The sequence below is a fragment of the Coregonus clupeaformis genome, chromosome 11 (genome assembly GCF_020615455.1).
Source record: "Coregonus clupeaformis isolate EN_2021a chromosome 11, ASM2061545v1, whole genome shotgun sequence".
NCBI lineage: Eukaryota > Metazoa > Chordata > Actinopteri > Salmoniformes > Salmonidae > Coregonus > Coregonus clupeaformis.
The window spans coordinates 17,499,070-17,518,051 of NC_059202.1; the positions used below are offsets into that span (position 1 = coordinate 17,499,070).

At 44.3% G+C, this 18,982-nt stretch overlaps 1 protein-coding gene across 1 annotated transcript in view; it reads left to right on the top strand.

Annotated features, from left to right (window-relative positions):
* Positions 1–18,982, top strand: part of LOC121577110 (lisH domain-containing protein ARMC9) — a 109,269-nt gene that overhangs the window by 48,106 nt on the left and 42,181 nt on the right. Inside the window, exons 9-16 of the mRNA XM_045223375.1 lie at positions 779–814; positions 4,432–4,466; positions 8,319–8,430; positions 9,224–9,316; positions 12,755–12,845; positions 13,541–13,664; positions 14,628–14,782; positions 16,708–16,784. Coding sequence (XP_045079310.1) covers positions 779–814; positions 4,432–4,466; positions 8,319–8,430; positions 9,224–9,316; positions 12,755–12,845; positions 13,541–13,664; positions 14,628–14,782; positions 16,708–16,784 — 723 coding nt within the window. The remainder of the gene's footprint in view (positions 1–778; positions 815–4,431; positions 4,467–8,318; positions 8,431–9,223; positions 9,317–12,754; positions 12,846–13,540; positions 13,665–14,627; positions 14,783–16,707; positions 16,785–18,982) is intronic.

Sequence of the window (18,982 nt, forward strand, 5' to 3'; positions counted from 1 at the left end):
CTCAAGGACGTCACCCCCAACAGAACACACACACACACACACAAGCAACACCCTACAGCATGAATCCCAAAAAAAAAAAAATCTGAGCGAGATGGCAACGTCCTTTACACAATATACACTGTACCTTTATGTAGTATGCTGTGCTGATGCAGAAGGTTGCTAGAAAAGTGCCATGTCATTGAGGGGTTTTAACAAAATGGCCGGTGTTGACTCCACCACAAGGCTCTTTCACTCCACTTACATTTTACATTTGTACATTTTAGTCATTTAGCAGACGCTCTTATCCAGAGCGACTTACAGGAGCAATCAGGGTTAAGTGTCTTGCTCAAGGGTACATCGACAGATTTTTCACCTTGGGGATTAGAACCAGCGACCTTTCGGTTACTGGCACAGCGTTCTTACTCGCTAAGCTACCTGCCGCCCACTTGTCAATGGTAGTGTACAGTATGTATCTGCATGACATGCATAGGGTATATCACATGTGTATGTGTTAGCTAAGGTCCACTAGACAATTCTTGTGTTCCTAAAAACAGTTTGGTGGTCTGGCTGATGTGCTTTGATGACACCCTCTGTTCTCATATCATTGAAATGGACCTATACATTCAAACCAATGTATTAATTTACTCATGTTCTATGTTGTGCTGACCACATCCCTGATGTGCTTCTTCATTTGGTTCGAACTGGCCTAGTGTATCTGTCAGCTTGTGTGTTTTTGACTTCTTCAATTCAACTGCTTCTTTCTTTTTGTGTGTTTTTGTGTGATTGTCTGTCCATGAAGGGTTATTACTCTATGAGTCCTTATGATGACGGATATGTAAGTTTTACTGAATTTTTCATCCTTTTGTTCTGTCGTCCCTTCTCCCGTCTTGCTCGCGCCTTGCCTTGTCGGTCTATCCCTCCCTCTCTCCCTCTCTCCTCCCCTCCTCTCCCCTCCTCTCCCTCTCTCCTCCCCTCCTCTCCCTCCCTCTCTCCCTCTCTCCTCCCCTCCTCTCCCCTCCTCTCCCTCTCTCCTCCCCTCCTCTCCCCTCCTCTCCCTCTCTCCTCCCCTCCTCTCCCTCTCTTCTCTCCTCCTCTCCCCTCCTCTCCCTCTCTCCTCCCCTCCTCTCCCCTCCTCTCCCTCTCTCCCTCTCCTCCTCTCCCCTCCTCTCCCTCTCTCCTCCCCTCCTCTCCCTCTCTTCTCTCCTCCTCTCCCCTCCTCTCCCTCTCTCCTCCCCTCCTCTCCCTCTCTTCTCTCCTCCTCTCCCCTCCTCTCCCCTATACCTTTACATGGCTCCTTGAATTGGCCCCATACTCCTTTGTTTTCTCTGCTTCCCATAAGATTGCCTAGTTCAACGGGAGGTTTGTCCTTGTTTCTCTGAAGAATGGTTCCCTTTTGTCTGGCGAGGATGCAGCGTGTTTGGTGAAATCCCTCAGGGGCGTAGCCGACGACTTCACTAAGCATTCACTTGTCCCACTTCCATAGTTTGCCATCATCTCATCTCTCTGATGGCTATACCAATGTTCCCTCCTAATTTTTTTAGGCACTGAGCGAATTTCAGGTCTGCTGAGCGCAAGGTTGAACATTGTGAAAATTCCAGCGTGCGTTTACTGTGAACACTGAGTCTGTACCCGCTTTAAGTTACAGTTTTAACAGTGGCCAAGTAGTCTACTGTGGCTTTTTGATCATAATGTAGGCCTACCAGAGTGGCATACCATAAAAAAAACTATGGAGAAAATGCATCACATAACATTTTAACACGGAAATAGCTGTTCTATCATTCAGCCTACAGTAGCAGCCAATGTGTGGTGTTCAGTCAAGGCCTACATTCCATGAGACTTAAAAAAAAAACATGCATGGCTTGACATTAACCTGTTTATCCACTTGTCCTTCAGACAAGGAGGTGACTGAAAATGTTGTTGTGTTGTTTGATGCAAGAAACCACTTTACAAAATAAAATGCATTATTATTCCCATACCATTATTACAGAGAATCAGACAAATTATGCTACCCTCTGCCTATTGGCTACTTAGCTTATTCAAGCCTGTGTCAAAATACAACACTGCCCCTTTAAGACAAAAAAAAAAGCTCTTTACCTGACTCGCTTTTCAAAGATGTCTAGAAATACACACGTTTTGTGCTCTTGTAGGAAGCAATCACTCCCCTATTGCTGACTACAAATGATCTATAACTGGGCTAATAACTCACTAACTAGCAAAGGATATTAACAGAATGTGCTCACGTTGCTACATGCAGCTCTCGCTTTGATCTCAAAACAAGTGCAGCTACTCACGACCGCTCATGCTGTAAACACAGTCCAGTTCAAAGTAAATGGCACAGATCCATATATGGCAATGGTCTATTTGCATATAGGCCTACTGCAACTCTGATTGGTTATGCCGCACCGGTCTGTGTAGAGTATATAGTATATGCTGAGTCTTGCGTGTCAATGCAGTAGAAACCTATTCTGATGTGTTCTGCCTACAACAAAATTGCATAGTTTGTTTGGTTTCGGGTATGTTGCATTGAAAGTGGCTAATATTGCATTGATTCGATCACAGTTGCCACAGTAAAGGGAAACGTTGATGGTGTTAACTAACAGGGAAACCTCTAGAACGTTGAGTGGAAGTTCCATCTCGTGCTTCTCTTTGTGGGCTGATATTTCTACTGTGCTGCAGTCTCGGGGCTGCGCGCAAGCTTAGAGGGAACATTGGTCCCAACTGACCTAAGAAGAATGATGATACCAGTGCACTTCTTATTTTAAGCACTTTTCCTATGCCAAAGTGCCAAACAGGATAGGGGAAAGCAGTAGAAAAACTTCTCAACTGTTTAGAAAAGGAAATGTAAAAAAAAAAAAACAAGCAGAGAATTGCATAATAGCCTACGACTGGGTTTCACTTGGACGAGAAAGAGTTTCTGTTGCTGTTAACTGGAACTTTGCTATAATCTGTTTTTGCGATTTTAAATTTTCCCATTCCGAGAATCTTTGAATCTTAGGTTTAAAGCCATTGGTGCTTTCCAGTTAGGGTCAACCTCTTCTCCAGCCACATAGAGAATGACTGTTCTCCATTGGAATACAACACCATAATTGCAGTATAATTATCGTAGACTTCCCCCATTTATTATAGATGGCTCTCACAGATTTCACTGTGTCTACCTGCCTATGGGGAGAAACCAGAACTCAGACAGTCCACCCAAATACCTGAATTATATTAGGGTACGCATATTAAACCCACTTATCAAACAGACGATAAGTCGACTGTTTCTGTAAACTGTGTGTGGTAATTCGATTCCAGTGTCTGCAATGTTATTTTAGATATACCATTAAAAGCTTTTTTATTTTTTTAACTTTTCATCAGTCACCGGTCTTCATTTTATAGACTGTACGAGGCCAAAAATAACTCAAAAGGAATATCGACGAAAATTGATGTGAGTGTTCTTGCCTTTTGAAAATACTATTTTCCCATTCTAACTAACCATATTTGTTTTTACATTTTACATTTACGTCATTTGGTAGACGCTCTCATCCAGAGCGACTTACGTTGTTCTACCCTAAAGTCTCTGTCGTCCATTTCAGTTCGGCTTGGGGCAACTAAACTAACAGAGGTCAATTCATGGGAAAGGCTAATCTCCTTAACATTCCTATATCTCAATGTCCTCTCTGGTGGAATTTGCTGCAGGAGACCCGGTCACAGTAAATCCTCTGTCAAATGTCACAGTCAGAACATGACATGAACACCTGCACCCTTCATGCTTGGGGGGGAACAGCCATTTTTTTTTTTTTTTTTTTTTTATGTAGGATCCAAGACATGTCTTTCTCCCCCATCACGTTCTATCTACACCAAGGCCAGAAATGATATGGGTCACCTCACTGACCTTTTCCTCCAGCTAAACATCCAGTTTTGAGGCTGGATTTCAGTTGGAAACACGCTAATTAAGCCGGTGCTACGTCTGTTCCGTCCACGGCTCTCTTACAGCACCAGGCCTATAGGACACACGTAGCAATTCTTGAAACACGAAAGGAATTGGTTGCTGCTCGCTAACACCTCGCCCGTTGTGTTCCTCCTTGCTCATTGGATTGAGCAGTGTCCCTGTCACTCATTGCATGGGCACTGTTGCCATAGGTTACACCCAGGGTTTGCGCATGTGACCAAACCATAACCTGCACGCATGAACCCCTGTCCGTCCGTTAGTGCATTAGTTAACCTGACCTAACCACCGTTTTATTTAGGGTGACGGGGAAACTTGGGTAAGTGTGAGACAGCTGAGCAAGAACATATCTCATCTGCTGGATACGAACAACCCTATGTTTTGGCATCTTTTCTATGTCAAAAGATGATCAATTAGAACACAAAAAGCTACTCTAGATATGTCAGTCATCTCAGTGTGTTGCGGTTGAAATGTAAAATACTACAATTTGCTCTAACGCTACAATTTGTCTTTCTCTCTCCCAGGCTTCCTCATTGCTACGAGCGTCTATTGCACCTCTGTAAGTCCCCTCATTGAGTTGTTCTGTGGAACCTGCTGGGCAAATGGCATATTAAAAAAAAATAACTTAATAAATGTTAAAAATGGTACACAGTGTGCAGGGGTCCCATTGCATTACATTACATTACCTTAGATACACTTCTTAATTGTATATGGGCTCACTGGTATATTTAATTCCATAAGACATGAACTGTCCATAGTTTATTATGACCTGGGATTTACCATCACAGTGAACTGTCCTTAGTTTATTATGACCTGGGATTTACCATCACAGTGAACTGTCCATAGTTTATTATGACCTGGGATTTACCATCACAGTGAACTGTCCATAGTTTATTATGACCTGGGATTTACCATCACAGTGAACTGTCCATAGTTTATTATGACCTGGGATTTACCATCACAGTGAACTGTCCATAGTTTATTATGACCTAGGATTTACCATCACAGTGAACTAGCAGGTCCTACAGGCCCTAGTTTTGTCTCACCTGGACTACTGTGGACTAGGTTCCACAAAAAGGGGCTTAGGATCATTACTATTGGCCCAGAACAGAACAGCACAGCTGGTCATTAAATTGACAAAGTAGAGGAGAGATTGACTTCATCACTTCTTGTTTTTGTGAGAAGTATTGACGTGTTGAATGCACCGAGCTCTCTGTTTAAACTACTAGCACACAGCTCGGACACCCATGCATACCCCACAAGACATGCCACCAGAGGTCTCTTCACAGTCCCTAAATCCAGAACAGACTATGGGAGGCGCACAATACTACATAGAGCCATGATTACATGGAACTCTATTCCACATCAGGTAACTCATGCAAGCAGTAAAATTAGATTTATAAAACATAAATACACCTTATTGAACAGCGGGGACTGTGAAGCAACACACACGCATACATACACACTATACACACACGTACACATGGATTTTGTGTTGTAGATACACTATATATACAAAAGTAAGTGGAAACGTCTAGGAGCAACAACGGCTCAGCCGCGAAGTGGTAGGCCACACATGCTCACAGAACGGGACCGCTGAAGAGTGCTGAAGAGCGTAAAAAATCCGTTGCAACACTCACTTCCGAATTCCAAACTGCCTCTGGAAGCAACATCAGCACAATAACTGTTCATCGGGAGCTTCATGAAATAGGTTTCCATGGCCGAGCAGCCGCACACAAGCCTAAGATCACCATGCGCAATGCCAAGCGTCGGCTGGAGTGGTGTAAAGCTTGCCGCCATTGGACTCTAGAACAGTGGAAATTAGTTACAGTGGGGAAAAAAAGTATTTAGTCAGCCACCAATTGTGCAAGTTCTCCCACTTAAAAAGATGAGAGAGGCCTGTCATTTTCATCATAGGTACACGTCAACTATGACAGACAAATTGAGAAAAAGAAATCCAGAAAATCACATTGTAGGATTTTTAATGAATTTATTTGCAAATTATGGTGGAAAATAAGTATTTGGTCACCTACAAACAAGCAAGATTTCTGGCTCTCACAGACCTGTAACTTCTTCTTTAAGAGGCTCCACTCGTTACCTGTATTAATGGCACCTGTTTGAACTTGTTATCAGTATAAAAGACACCTGTCCACAACCTCAAACAGTCACACTCCAAACTCCACTATGGCCAAGACCAAAGAGCTGTCAAAGGACACCAGAAACAAAATTGTAGACCTGCACCAGGCTGGGAAGACTGAATCTGCAATAGGTAAGCAGCTTGGTTTGAAGAAATCAACTGTGGGAGCAATTATTAGGAAATGGAAGACATACAAGACCACTGATAATCTCCCTCGATCTGGGGCTCCACGCAAGATCTCACCCCGTGGGGTCAAAATGATCACAAGAACGGTGAGCAAAAATCCCAGAACCACACGGGGGGACCTAGTGAATGACCTGCAGAGAGCTGGGACCAAAGTAACAAAGCCTACCATCAGTAACACACTACTCCGCCAGGGACTCAAATCCTGCATTGCCAGACGTGTCCCCCTGCTTAAGCCAGTACATGTCCAGGCCCGTCTGAAGTTTGCTAGAGTGCATTTGGATGATCCAGAAGAGGTTTGGGAGAATGTCATATGGTCAGATGAAACCAAAATATAACTTTTTGGTAAAAACTCAACTCATCGTGTTTGGAGGACAAAGAATGCTGAGTTGCATCCAAAGAACACCATACCTACTGTGAAGCATGGGGGTGGAAACTTCATGCTTTGGGGCTGTTTTTTCTGCAAAGGGACCAGGACGACTGATCCGTTAAAGGAAAGAATGAATGGGGCCATGTATCGTGAGATTTTGAGTGAAAACCTCCTTCCATCAGCAAGGGCATTGAAGATGAAACGTGGCTGGGTCTTTTAGCATGACAATGATCCCAAACACACCTCCCGGGCAACGAAGGAGTGGCTTCGTAAGAAGCATTTCAAGGTCCTGGAGTGGCCTAGCCAGTCTCCAGATCTCAACCCCATAGAAAATCTTTGGAGGGAGTTGAAAGTCCGTGTTGCCCAGCGACAGCCCCAAAACATCACTGCTCTAGAGGAGATCTGCATGGAGGAATGGGCCAAAATACCAGCAACAGTGTGTGAAAACCTTGTGAAGACTTACAGAAAACGTTTGACCTGTGTCATTGCCAACAAGGGGTATATAACAAAGTATTGAGAAACTTTTGTTATTGACCAAATACTTATTTTCCACCATAATTTGCAAATAAATTCATAAAAAATCCTACAATGTGATTTTCTGGAATTTCTTTTCTCATTTTGTCTGTCATAGTTGACATGTACCTATGATGAAAATTACAGGCCTCTCATCTTTTTAAGTGGGAGAACTTGCACAATTGGTGGCTGACTAAATACTTTTTTTCCCCACTGTATCTGGAGTGATGAATCACGCTTCACCATCTGGCAGACCGACGGACGAATCTGGATTTGGTGGATGCCAGGGGAACGCTACCTGCCCCAATGCATAGTGCCAACAGTAAAGTTTGGTGGAGGAGGAATAATGGTCTGGGGCTGTTTTTCATGGCCCCTTAGTTCCAGTGAAGGGAAATTACATTCTAGACGATTCTGTGCTTCCAACTTTGTGGCAACCATTTGGGGAAGGCCCTTTCCTGTTTCAGCATGACAATGCCCCTGTGCACAAAGGGAGGACAATACAGAAATGGTTTGTTGAGATCTGTGTGGAAGAACTTGATTGGCCTGCACAGAGCCCTGACCTCAACCCCATCGAACACCTTTGGGATGAATTGGAACGCCGACTGCAAGCCAGGCCAAATCGCCCAACATCAGTGCCCAACCTCACAAATGCTCTTGTGGCTGAATGGAAGCAAGTCCCCGCAGCAATATTCCAACATCTAGTGGAAAGCCTTCCCAGAAGAGTGGAGGCTGTTATAGCAGCAAAAGGGGGGACCAACTCCATATTAATGCCCATGATTTTTGGAATGAGATGTTCAACGAGCAGGTGTCCACATACCTTTGGTCATGTACTGTATGTGATAGTAGAGTAGTGGCCTGAGGGCACACACTTAATGTGTTGTGAAATGTAATGTCATGTTTTTAATTGTATATAACTGCCTTAATTTTGCTGGACCCCAGGAAGATTAGCTGCTTCCTTGGCAGGAACTAATGGGGATCCATAATAAACCCCAGGAAGAGTAGCTGCTGCCTTGGCAGGAACTAATGGGAATCCATAATAAACCCCAGGAAGAGTAGCTGCTGCCTTGGCAGGAACTAATGGGGATCCATAATAAACCCCAGGAAGAGTAGCTGCTGCCTTGGCAGGAACTAATGGGGATCCATAATAAATACAAATACAAACTAGAGCAGGTAGTTTATGAAAAACACCCACCATCTCCCCTATGCAGGAGGCCTAAGGAGGTGCCGCTGCTGCCCTCTCTGGACTATGACAAGCTGAAGAGAGACCTGCTGGGGGGTTCAGACAGACTCAAGGCCCTGCTGCTCCAGGCCCTGTGCTGGGTGAGTCAGACAGCCTGGACATGCCTAGGCCTACTACTACTGAACTGTCTCTATGTCTCTGTGTCTCTCTGTGTGTGTATCTCTCTCTGTGTCTCTCTGTCTCTCTGTCTCTGTGTCTCTGTGCCTCTGTGTCTCTCTGTCTCTGTGTCTCTATGTCTCTGTGTCTCTCTGTGTGTGTATCTCTCTCTGTGTCTCTGTGCCTCTGTGCCTCTGTGTCTCTCTGTCTCTCTGTCTCTGTGTCTCTCTGTCTCTGTGTCTCTCTGTCTCTGTGTCTCTATGTCTCTGTGCCTCTAGGTCTCTGTGCCTGTATGTCTGCCTGCCGTTCTGCCTGCCTGTCTGTCTGCCGGTCTGTCTGTCTGTCTGTCTGCCGGTCTGTTCCTGTATGTCTGTCTGTCTGTCTGCCGGTCTGTCTGTCTGCTGATCTGTCTGCCTGCCTGTCTGCCTGTCTGTCTGCCGGTCTGTCTGTCTGTCTGCCGGTCTGTTCCTGTATGTCTGTCTGTCTGTCTGCCGGTCTGTTCCTGTATGTCTGTCTGTCTGTCTGCCGGTCTGTCTGTCTGCTGATCTGTCTGCCTGCCTGTCTGCCGGTCTGTCTGCCGGTCTGTCTGTCTGTCTGCCGGTCTGTTCCTGTATGTCTGTCTGTCTGTCTGCCGGTCTGTCTGTCTGCTGATCTGTCTGCCTGCCTGTCTGCCTGTCTGTCTGCCGGTCTGTCTGTCTGCCGGTCTGTTCCTGTCTGTCTGCCTGTCTGTCTGTCTGCCGGTCTGTGTCATCACCTTGTGTGTTATCCTATCCCCAGAGGCTGACCCGTTCTCTCCATGGTGAGCAAAGGGACACGGTACTGCAGGCCTACGTCAGCAACGACCTCCTGGATCGCCAGAGCACCAGACAGGTGGGTTACAGGCAGGGTGGTGTAGGGTGAAGTTGCCCCTTTGACACTGATCTTGGGTCCGTTTAGGTTAAGGTTAGGATTGGCTGATGGGGAAGCTGATCCTAGATCTGTACCTATGGGAAACTTCAGCCCGGCGCTTACAGGGTGACATTTAGGTTCTGATACAACCATGAGATAACCATGAGATAACCATTAGACAGATTGTCTTACAGATAACGGTAAGTTAAAACCATAGGGGCTTTGTCATGATTCTCTCTCCTCTCCCCAAAGTGGCCACTCATTCACTTCCCCTTAAGGATTTAAAGCATTGCTAAGTACACACTTCAGAGAGAAGAGGGAAGAATCTGAATTGGGCTTTTGTTTCTCTTAATGGATCAAGGAAAGCTCTTGAATGGCTAAAGAGTCCACTCACAGGCTTTCACAGGTTCTAAATGTTGGGAAGATTTCATATTGGACATGGTGGTAGGTCATGAACTCTTTTGGTAAGGTCAAAGTTCATCAGCCTCTCTTAAGTAGGCTAGATACCACATTTAATTTGACAGTAGTAATGGGCGGGTTTAAAATGCCTCTCACACACATGCAAACACACACACACACACACACACACACACCCTCTCCTGGTAAGAAAGACAATCAATTGAACATCTGAACATCTCACTCTCTTCAGTAAACATGCTATCTTAATCTCATTATTTTAACCTTTTACGAAACAGCCCCGACCTCCAATTCAGTGCCAGTAGCACAGTTTTTCTCCTGGCTTCTTGAATTACCACCATAGGGAAGGAATCAAGGAGGGCCCCTGTATCATGTTCCTACGATTCACTGGTTCCCAAGAAGATAGTTTGAGGAGTAAGGAGAAGCGTCTTTGTGTTTTATTGAAAAAGAGAACTCCCCTTTTTTTTTTACTGCAACTGACAACTACAGGCGGATTCATGATCCCGCTCTCAATGAGTGTAGACAGCTTCTGCCGCTCTGCTAATCATCAGATGGGGGGAGAAGAGGAGGTAGGGGGTCCACGTGGGTAACTGGGGGGGAGGAGAGGAGGTAGGGGGTCCACGTGGGTAACTGGGGGGGAGGAGAGGAGGTAGGGGGTCCACGTGGGTAACTGGGGGGGAGGAGAGGAGGTAGGGGGTCCACGTGGGTAACTGGGGGGGAGGAGAGGAGGTAGGGGGTCCACGTGGGTAACTGGGGGGGCCCTGCCTTTATTGAGTAATTAAAACAATTATTTAAAAAACTGCATAATAAATCAATTTGACTGGTAAAAACACTAAAAAAAAAACATTTCCGTTAATTATTATTATTGTTTATTTTTGTCCAACCACATGAGCCCGCACTCAATGTTCAAAATACACCAGAGAGCAATATTTAGCTTCTAAACAATAACTGGATTAAATTTGATCACGAGTGCATAGTGGTATCTGTCAAAATAAAGGAAACAGCAACATAAAGGGTCTTAAACATGTGTTGGGCCACCTCGAGCTGCCAGAACAGCTTCAATACGCCTTGGCATAGATTCTACAAGTGGACCTAAACCATGCCAGGAAAATGCACCCCACACACCATAACATAAACTTTGTATCTCTCAATTACTGAAGTGTTTCCTTTTTTTTTGGCAGTTAACGGTATGCCTACAGTCGAGAAGACCGCAATTTGGGCAGCATGCTTGCCAAATATAGAACAGCTTGTTGTGTTGTGGCCATAGACATATAATCCATAGAAGATGTTTGGAACCTCTTACCCTGGCAATTTGACTGTTAAACTCATGGGTACACTAGCAATGGCTGCCAGTCCTGACTTGAATGGGAACCGCCATCTATGGATTATATTTCTATGGTTGGTTACGGCTGTCTGTTTGCCTTTTGCACATTTCAAAATACAATCGTGGGAAAAACGTAGTTTGTAAAAGAGAAGACTAATCTGTCTGTAGAACCAATAGAATACATTTTTTTTCTCAACTACTCCCAAAGTTTAGCGAACAGCAGCACTGTTTTTCAAAGTAGCTCATCTTGAGATAGGATATTGCCAAGAGGAGCGCATCGGCCATCACCGTGAGTAGTAGCCTCATCATTAGGTGAATAAGTGTGCCACTGGAGATGTTATTTAGTAGCCTACTGTAGCCTATAATAAATATATATATTTATATATTGCCTCCTAATATTGTACAATCTGTGTGTCACTTCATTGGCCTGGGCTATTGTTAGTTTGAATTCAAGACCAGAGTGATATCAGTTTATCAGTGTCAGAGGAGCCTCTCATTTCGGTCATTTGTGTGGTATTAAAAAAAGATTCAGCTAATGACTTCTGTCATATATATATATATATATATATATATATATATATATATATATATATATATATATATATATATATATATATATATATATATATATATTTTTATTTTTTAAAGCCCCGGGGCCTATGATTTCTTCATCCGGCCCTGCGTCTCATGGAGATAACACATGTGCAGTTTGAGCTACTCCAGGAAGTGACGTTGCAGGCTAGCTCAGTGCTGCCCCCCTCTCATTGAGTAACTCAAGTTGAAGGCCGACAGGGGTACTGCAGGCTGCCATTAGCAACTAAATTATCCTTATAACTTCTTCTGTGTGCGATTTTTAAAATAATCAGTTCAAGGACATGCGTCTGGTGTGTTAGAAGCAATTATTAGTACCATTATTGTCTTAGATCTTTTTTTTAAATAAATTGACCACAAAGATGGCAATTTTTCCATTCACTATAATGGGAGATCCTGTTTTCTGCTAACAATGCCTGCGGTACCGTGGTCGGCCTTGAACTTCCATTGCTTCAATGAGAAAGGGGAGGTGGTTCTCCCCTGGCCTGCTCCAATGTCGTGTGATGAGGGTAGGTTAGTGCAGTGGCTGGCTTGAGACTTTGGCTCGTAGCCCAGATATGAATGGAAAATTTTTACATTTTACATTTTAGTCATTTAGCAGACGCTCTTATCCAGAGCGACATATAGTTAGTGAGTGCGTACATTTGTCATACTGGCCCCCCGTGGGGATCGAACCCACAACCCTGACGTTGCAAGTGCCATGCTCTACCAACTGAGCTACAGTCATATTTTAGGGAAATGATTTGACTTTGACAGTTGAAATTGTCTTCAGTGAACATGACCAAATGTTGGCCTACCAAGCACTTTCATTGTTTCATATAGATCAAACAAAATAGTTATTCCATGGTGACTAGTGAAGATTTGATTTAACTTTGTACATACAAATTAAATACAACTGAAATCCTAGAATGTTACCAGACCAAAAAGCCATGTTTTCCTACCAGATACAACTGAATTTGTGGGTTTTACGCACCACTCTTTTGATGGGAAATTGATCAACAATACATGTTAGACTGTGTTCAGTAACTTGCGTATGAAATGGTGAAACATACGTTGTCCGTTACACTGTCTTGGAATATGTTTTGCAGAAAACTGTGCTCCTTTTGATGAGGTCGAAGAACGGGATGGTCAGGCAGTACATGGCTCGTCTCATCAACGCTTTCGCATCCCTCGCAGAGGGTAAGTCATATGTTATTTAATGTGTTGTAGTATACAGTGCCTTCAGAAAGTATTCACATCCCTTGACTTTTTCCTAATTTTGTTATGTTACAGCCTGAATTTAAAATGTATTACATTGAGATTTTGTGTCACGGATCTACACACCATACCCCATAATGTAAAAGTGGAATTTTAATTGTAGAATTGTTTTGAAAATTAATAAAAAATGAAAAGGTGAAATGTTTTGTGTCGATAAGTATTCAACCCCTGTGTTATGGCAAGCCTAAATAAGTTCAGGAGTAAAAGTTTGCTTAACAAATCACATAATAAGTTGCATGGACTCATTCCGTGTTCAATAATAAGGGTTAACATGATTTTTGAATGACTACCCCATCTCTGTACCTTACACATAGAATTATCTGTAAGGTCCATCAGTCGAGCAGTGAATTTCAAGCACAGATTCAACCACAAAGACCAGGGTGGTTTTTCAATGTCTAGTAAAGAAGGGCACCGATTGGCAGATGTGTACACCCAGTCACTACAAACATACAGGCATCCTTCCTAACTCAGTAGCCGGAGAGGAAGGAAACTGCTCAGGTATTTCACCATGAGGCCAATGGTGATTTTGGAGCATGGATTTCAGGCTATATTCCTTAGTCGATGGTGGTGACCCCTGGTTGTGTTGTGTGTGTGTGTGTGTGTGTGTGTGGTTCCAGGTCGTGTGTACCTGTCCCAGGTCCCCTCTTTGTTGAGGCTGCTCATTGAGTCTCTAAGGACAGAGGAGAAGGACTCTGTGAGCAGAGAGAATGTCCTGGGAGCCCTGCAGAAACTCAGCCTCAGGTACACACACACACACACTCCCACTCACTCACTTCCTGACATACGCGCATACACACACACACTTCCTCGCATGCACACGCACACACACTTCCTCGCATACATCCACAATCAGCCCTACCGCCCTGTAGCACATTGTGAGGGGTTAACTGTATCCACAATCAGCCCTACCGCTGTGTAGCACATTGTGAGGGGTTAACTGTATCCACAATCAGCCCTACCGCTGTGTAGCACATTGTGAGGGGTTAACTGTATCCACAATCAGCCCTACCGCTGTGTAGCACATTGTGAGGGGTTAACTGTATCCACAATCAGCCCTACCGTTGTGTAGCACATTGTGAGGGGTTAACTGTATCCACAATCAGCCCTAGTAGAGTGGACTAGAGAATTAGATATGCCAGTGTCACCACTTCTTTGTTTGTTGTTCAGAAAAACTATTGATTTGAAACACAAGCGTATAAAGGCAAATATTTGCAACACCTAGTGATGTCTGAGCCTAACCCTGTAGGCTTTGTTTCTCTGTGTTTGCTTGTTTCTGTGCGTCTGCATATGAGCGTCTGTTTGTGTGAACACGTGAATGAATGGGTTTGGTGTACATATCAATGTGTGTGCGTGCGAACGTGGTGTGTGTGTGTGTGTGTGTATTCGCATTCGTGTGAGTGTGTATGCATTTGTCTGTGTGTGTTTCGGTGTGTATGCATTTGTCTGTGTGTGTTTCGGTGTGTATGCATTTGTCTGTGTGTGTTTCGGTGTGTATACGCTAACGTGTGTGTGGGTGGTTGTGCGCATCTGTGTGTGTGTGTGTGTGTATGTGTGTGTCTATTCGCATTCGTGTGAGTGTGTATGCATTTGTCTGTATGTGTTTTGGTGTGTCTGTGTCTGTGTCTGTGTGGGTGTGTGTGTGTGTGTGTCTATGTGTCTGTGTGTGTCTGTGTGTTGGTGTGTGTGTGTGTGTGTGTGCTCTAGGCGGAGCCAGCAGTCAGCCATGATAGAGGATGGTCTGATTGACTGGCTGGTAGACGAGCTACAGGACTCTGACTGTCTGTCTGACTACACTCTGGAGTACGCTGTGGCCCTGCTCATGAATCTATGTCTACGCAACAAAGGTATACAAACCCCAGGTAGATTCCTCACCTGGTACCACCCATACCTGGTGCACTCTCCACCCGGTACCACCCATACCAGGTACACTCTCCACCTGGTACCACCCATACCAGGTACACTCTCCACCTGGTACCACCCATACCAGGTACACTCTCCACCTGGTACCACCCATACCTGGTGCACTCTCCACCTGGTACCACCCATACCTGGTGCACTCTCCACCTGGTACCACCCATACCAGGTACACTCTCCACCTGGTACCACCCATACCAGGTACACTCTCCACCTGGTACCACCCATACCAGGTACACTCTCCACCTGGTACCACCCATACCAGGTACACTCTCCACCTGGTACCACCCATACCAGGTACACTCTCCACCTGGTACCACCCATACCAGGTACACTCTCCACCTGGTACCACCCATACCAGGTACACTCTCCACCTGGTACCACCCATACCAGGTACACTCTCCACCTGGTACCACCCTTACCTGGTACACTCCCCCACCTAGTACGACACCCACCTGATGGCATAGTTCAATAGCCTGGTACACTCTCCACCTGATGGCATAGTTCAATAGCCTGGTCCCAGATCTGTTTGTGTCATCTTGCCAACTCTTAAAATGACAGTGGCAAAAGGAGTTACATTTACATTTTTACATTTACGAGTTGTCTGTACAACAAAAATAGATCTGGGACCAGGCTACGTTTCCCTCAGATTATTTTCCAGCCGCAGCGCAAAAGCCCCCGAAACAACATACAGGCCGTCAATTGAAACCAATAGAAGCAAAAGTATTTTGGACTGGGCTCCCACACCACCTATACAGGGGACGCTAACACAGTCCTCATCAGTTGTCTGAAGTGAAGTGGAAATTCAGCATCTTTATAAGAATTGTATCAACTTCCACTGTCTTCCAAGAGTTGCTGAAATTCCTCTTCACTTCAGTTTGCTCCTTAAAGACATGCTCCGGAACTTTGGCGACTGCTAAGTGTTTTTTTAAACCTCCCGCTTTGTGCTGGATGTGTCAATGTGTAGTCCATACATTCATAATATATCAGCAGAATTACTGTTAATACGTCAATCAGCCATGAAATCCCTAGTTTGAAATCCCTGTTTTTATGGAAGCTGTGCCATTGTGCCTAACATTTTCCCCCATGTGGGCCAGCCAATGAGTTCCTAGCAATTTGAGTTCCAGCCAATGAGCTTCAGCCCCTCACCATTTGAGTGACAGCTAGCAAGCTGCACGTCATATTGGTACGCAATTTTCTGGGACCACTTTTGGCTCAGAACTACTGGGTAAAATGTATACAAAAGTACTGGAGAATCTCTTTAATTCATGCACCTTGGCTAGAGAGTTAGGTGGTGGCAGTGATCCCTTCCCTCTGACCACAGAATTAGAATGAGTTACCTAGTTAGATCTCAAAATACCTATGACAATATACATAATATTATCTGCCATTTAGCAGACGCTTTTATCCAAAGACATTTAAAGTTATGCGTGCATTCATTTTTTTTGTATGGGACCCATACTATGGGTGGCCCCAGCGGAAATCAAACCCACTACCCTTGGCGTTGCAAGAGCCATGCTCTACCAACTGAGCCACACAGGACCCTATGCTTCCCCTCACTACTCATCTCTTTGTCCCTTGTATAGACTTCCAGCCCTGGGTCTTGTGTTAAATGCCCATTGATGTCACTGTAAGGGATTGATTCAAATCAAATTGAGTTAGATGTAGAGAGCAGAATGAAAGCGTCTTGTTCTGTCAGACCCGTATCTAACCCTAACCCTTATCTCTGTAATGATGACTATCCTTGTTCTGTCAGACCCGTATCTAACCCTAACCCATATCTCTGTAATGATGACTATCCTTGTTCTGTCAGACCCGTATCTAACCCTAACCCGTATCTCTGTCATAATGACTTGTCTTCTTGTTCCAGGAAAGAGGAAGTGTGCTGAGAACCCTAAACACGTCCTGAAGGTTCTGACTGACCTACTGGGACACGAGAACCACGAGGTAACACACACACACACACACACACACACACACATTCTCATGGACACACACACACACATGCAGTTATACACACAACTCTCACACACCCACACACATAGACAGACAACTGCAGTTGTGAATGAACACAAATCACTCACACAGACACACACACACACACACACACACACACACACACACACAGAGGTTAAACCGCACCAAGACACTGAGAACAGTCCCAGCTGATCACTAGGCACATTTGCTTGCTGGCGCTGTACTGTATGGTAGGGTTGGGCGGTATCCGGATTTTCATATCGCCAAACCGTCCTTCTCTCATCCAGGGATTTACGGTATTACCGGCTTAATACTTAGTACTTAGTACTTAGAACTTGTTCTCAACTGGTTTACCTGGTTAAATAAAGGTGAAATAAATTTTAAAAAAATACCGGTGCCAAAAACACCTTATTTTTCAGTAACTTACTTAGAAAGTAGCAAGTTCAATTTAGGGGTTGCGTTAATGCAGAATTCTTCATTTCTCACGTCTGTTACCAGTATGCTAACAAAATTAGCACAAGTAATATTGAATTTCCCTGGAGGGTGCTAGCTAAATATGAACGAATTGCAAAGACAGACAGTCCAGCTCATAAAGTTATACATATATACACTACCGTTCAAAGGTTTGTGGTCACTAAGGAATGTCCTTGTTATCTACACAGGCGTACAGAGGCCCATTATAGCAACCATCAGTCCTGTGTTCCAATGGCACGTTGTGTTTGCTAATCCAAGTTTTTTTTAAACTTTTGCAATTATGTTAACACAGCTGAAAACTGTTGTGCTGATTATAGAAGCAATACAACTGGCCTTCTTGAGACTAGTTGAGTATCTGGAGCATCAGCAATTGTGGGTTCGATTACAGGCTCAAAATGGCCAGAAACACATAACTTTCTTCTGAAACTCGTCAGTCTATTCTTGTTCTGAGAAATGAAGGCTATTCCAAGATCTCGTACAACGCTGTGTACTACTCCCTTCACAGAACAGCGCAAACTGTCTCTAACCAGAATAGAAAGAGGAGTGGGAGGCCCCAGTGCACAACTGAGCAAGAGGACAAATACATTATAGTGTCTAGTTTGAGAAACAGACGCCTCACAAGTCCTCAACTGGCAGCTTCATTAAATAGTACCCGCAAAACACTAGTCTCAACGTCAACAGTGAAGAGGCAACTCGGGGATGCTGACCTTCTAGGCAGAGTTGCAAAGAAAAAGCCATATCTCAGACTGGCCAATAAAAATAAAAGATTAAGATGGGCAAAAGAACACAGACACTGGACAGAGGAAGATTGGAAAAAAGTGTTATGGACAGACGAATCGAAGTTTGAGGTGTTCGGATCACAAAGAAGAACATTTGTGAGACGCAGACCAAATGAAAAGATGCTGGAGGAGTGCTTAATGCCATCTGTCAAGCATGGTGGAGGCAATGTGATGGTCTGTGGGTGCTTTGGTGGTGGTAAAGTGGAAGATCTGTACAGGGTAAAAGGGATCTTGAAGAAGGAAGGCTATCACTCCATTTTCCAACGCCATGCCGTACCCTGTGGACGACGCTTGATTGGAACCAATTTCCTCCTACAACAGGACAATGACCCAAAGCACAGCTCCAAACTATGCAAGAACTATTTAGGGAAGAATCAGTCAGCTGGTATTCTGTCTATAATGGAGTAGCTAGCACAGTCACCGGATCTCAACCCTATTGAGCTGTTGTGGGAGCAGCTTGACCGTATGGTACGTAAGAAGTGCCCATCAAGCCAATCCAACTTGTGGGAGGTGCTTCAGGAAGCATGGGGTGAAATCTCTTCAGATTACCTCAACAAATTGACAACTAGAATGCCAAAGGTCTGCAAGGCTGTAATTGCTGCAAATGGAGGATTCTTTAACGAAAGCAACGTTTGAAGGACACAATTATTATTTCAATTAAAAATCATTATTTCTAACCTTGTCAATGACTACATTTCCTATTCATTTTGCTATATTTCCTATTCAAACTAATTTCATGTATGTTTTCATGGAAAACAAGGACATTTTTAAGTGACCCCAAACTTTTGAACGGTAGTGTAGGTAGGAGCTACCGAATGTCATTTTTTGTGAGTTCGGACATTTACAAGCGAATGTGAACGAGAGACGTGCAAATGAACAAAGTTTTGACGCATGCTTGTCTGAAGCAAGATCAGT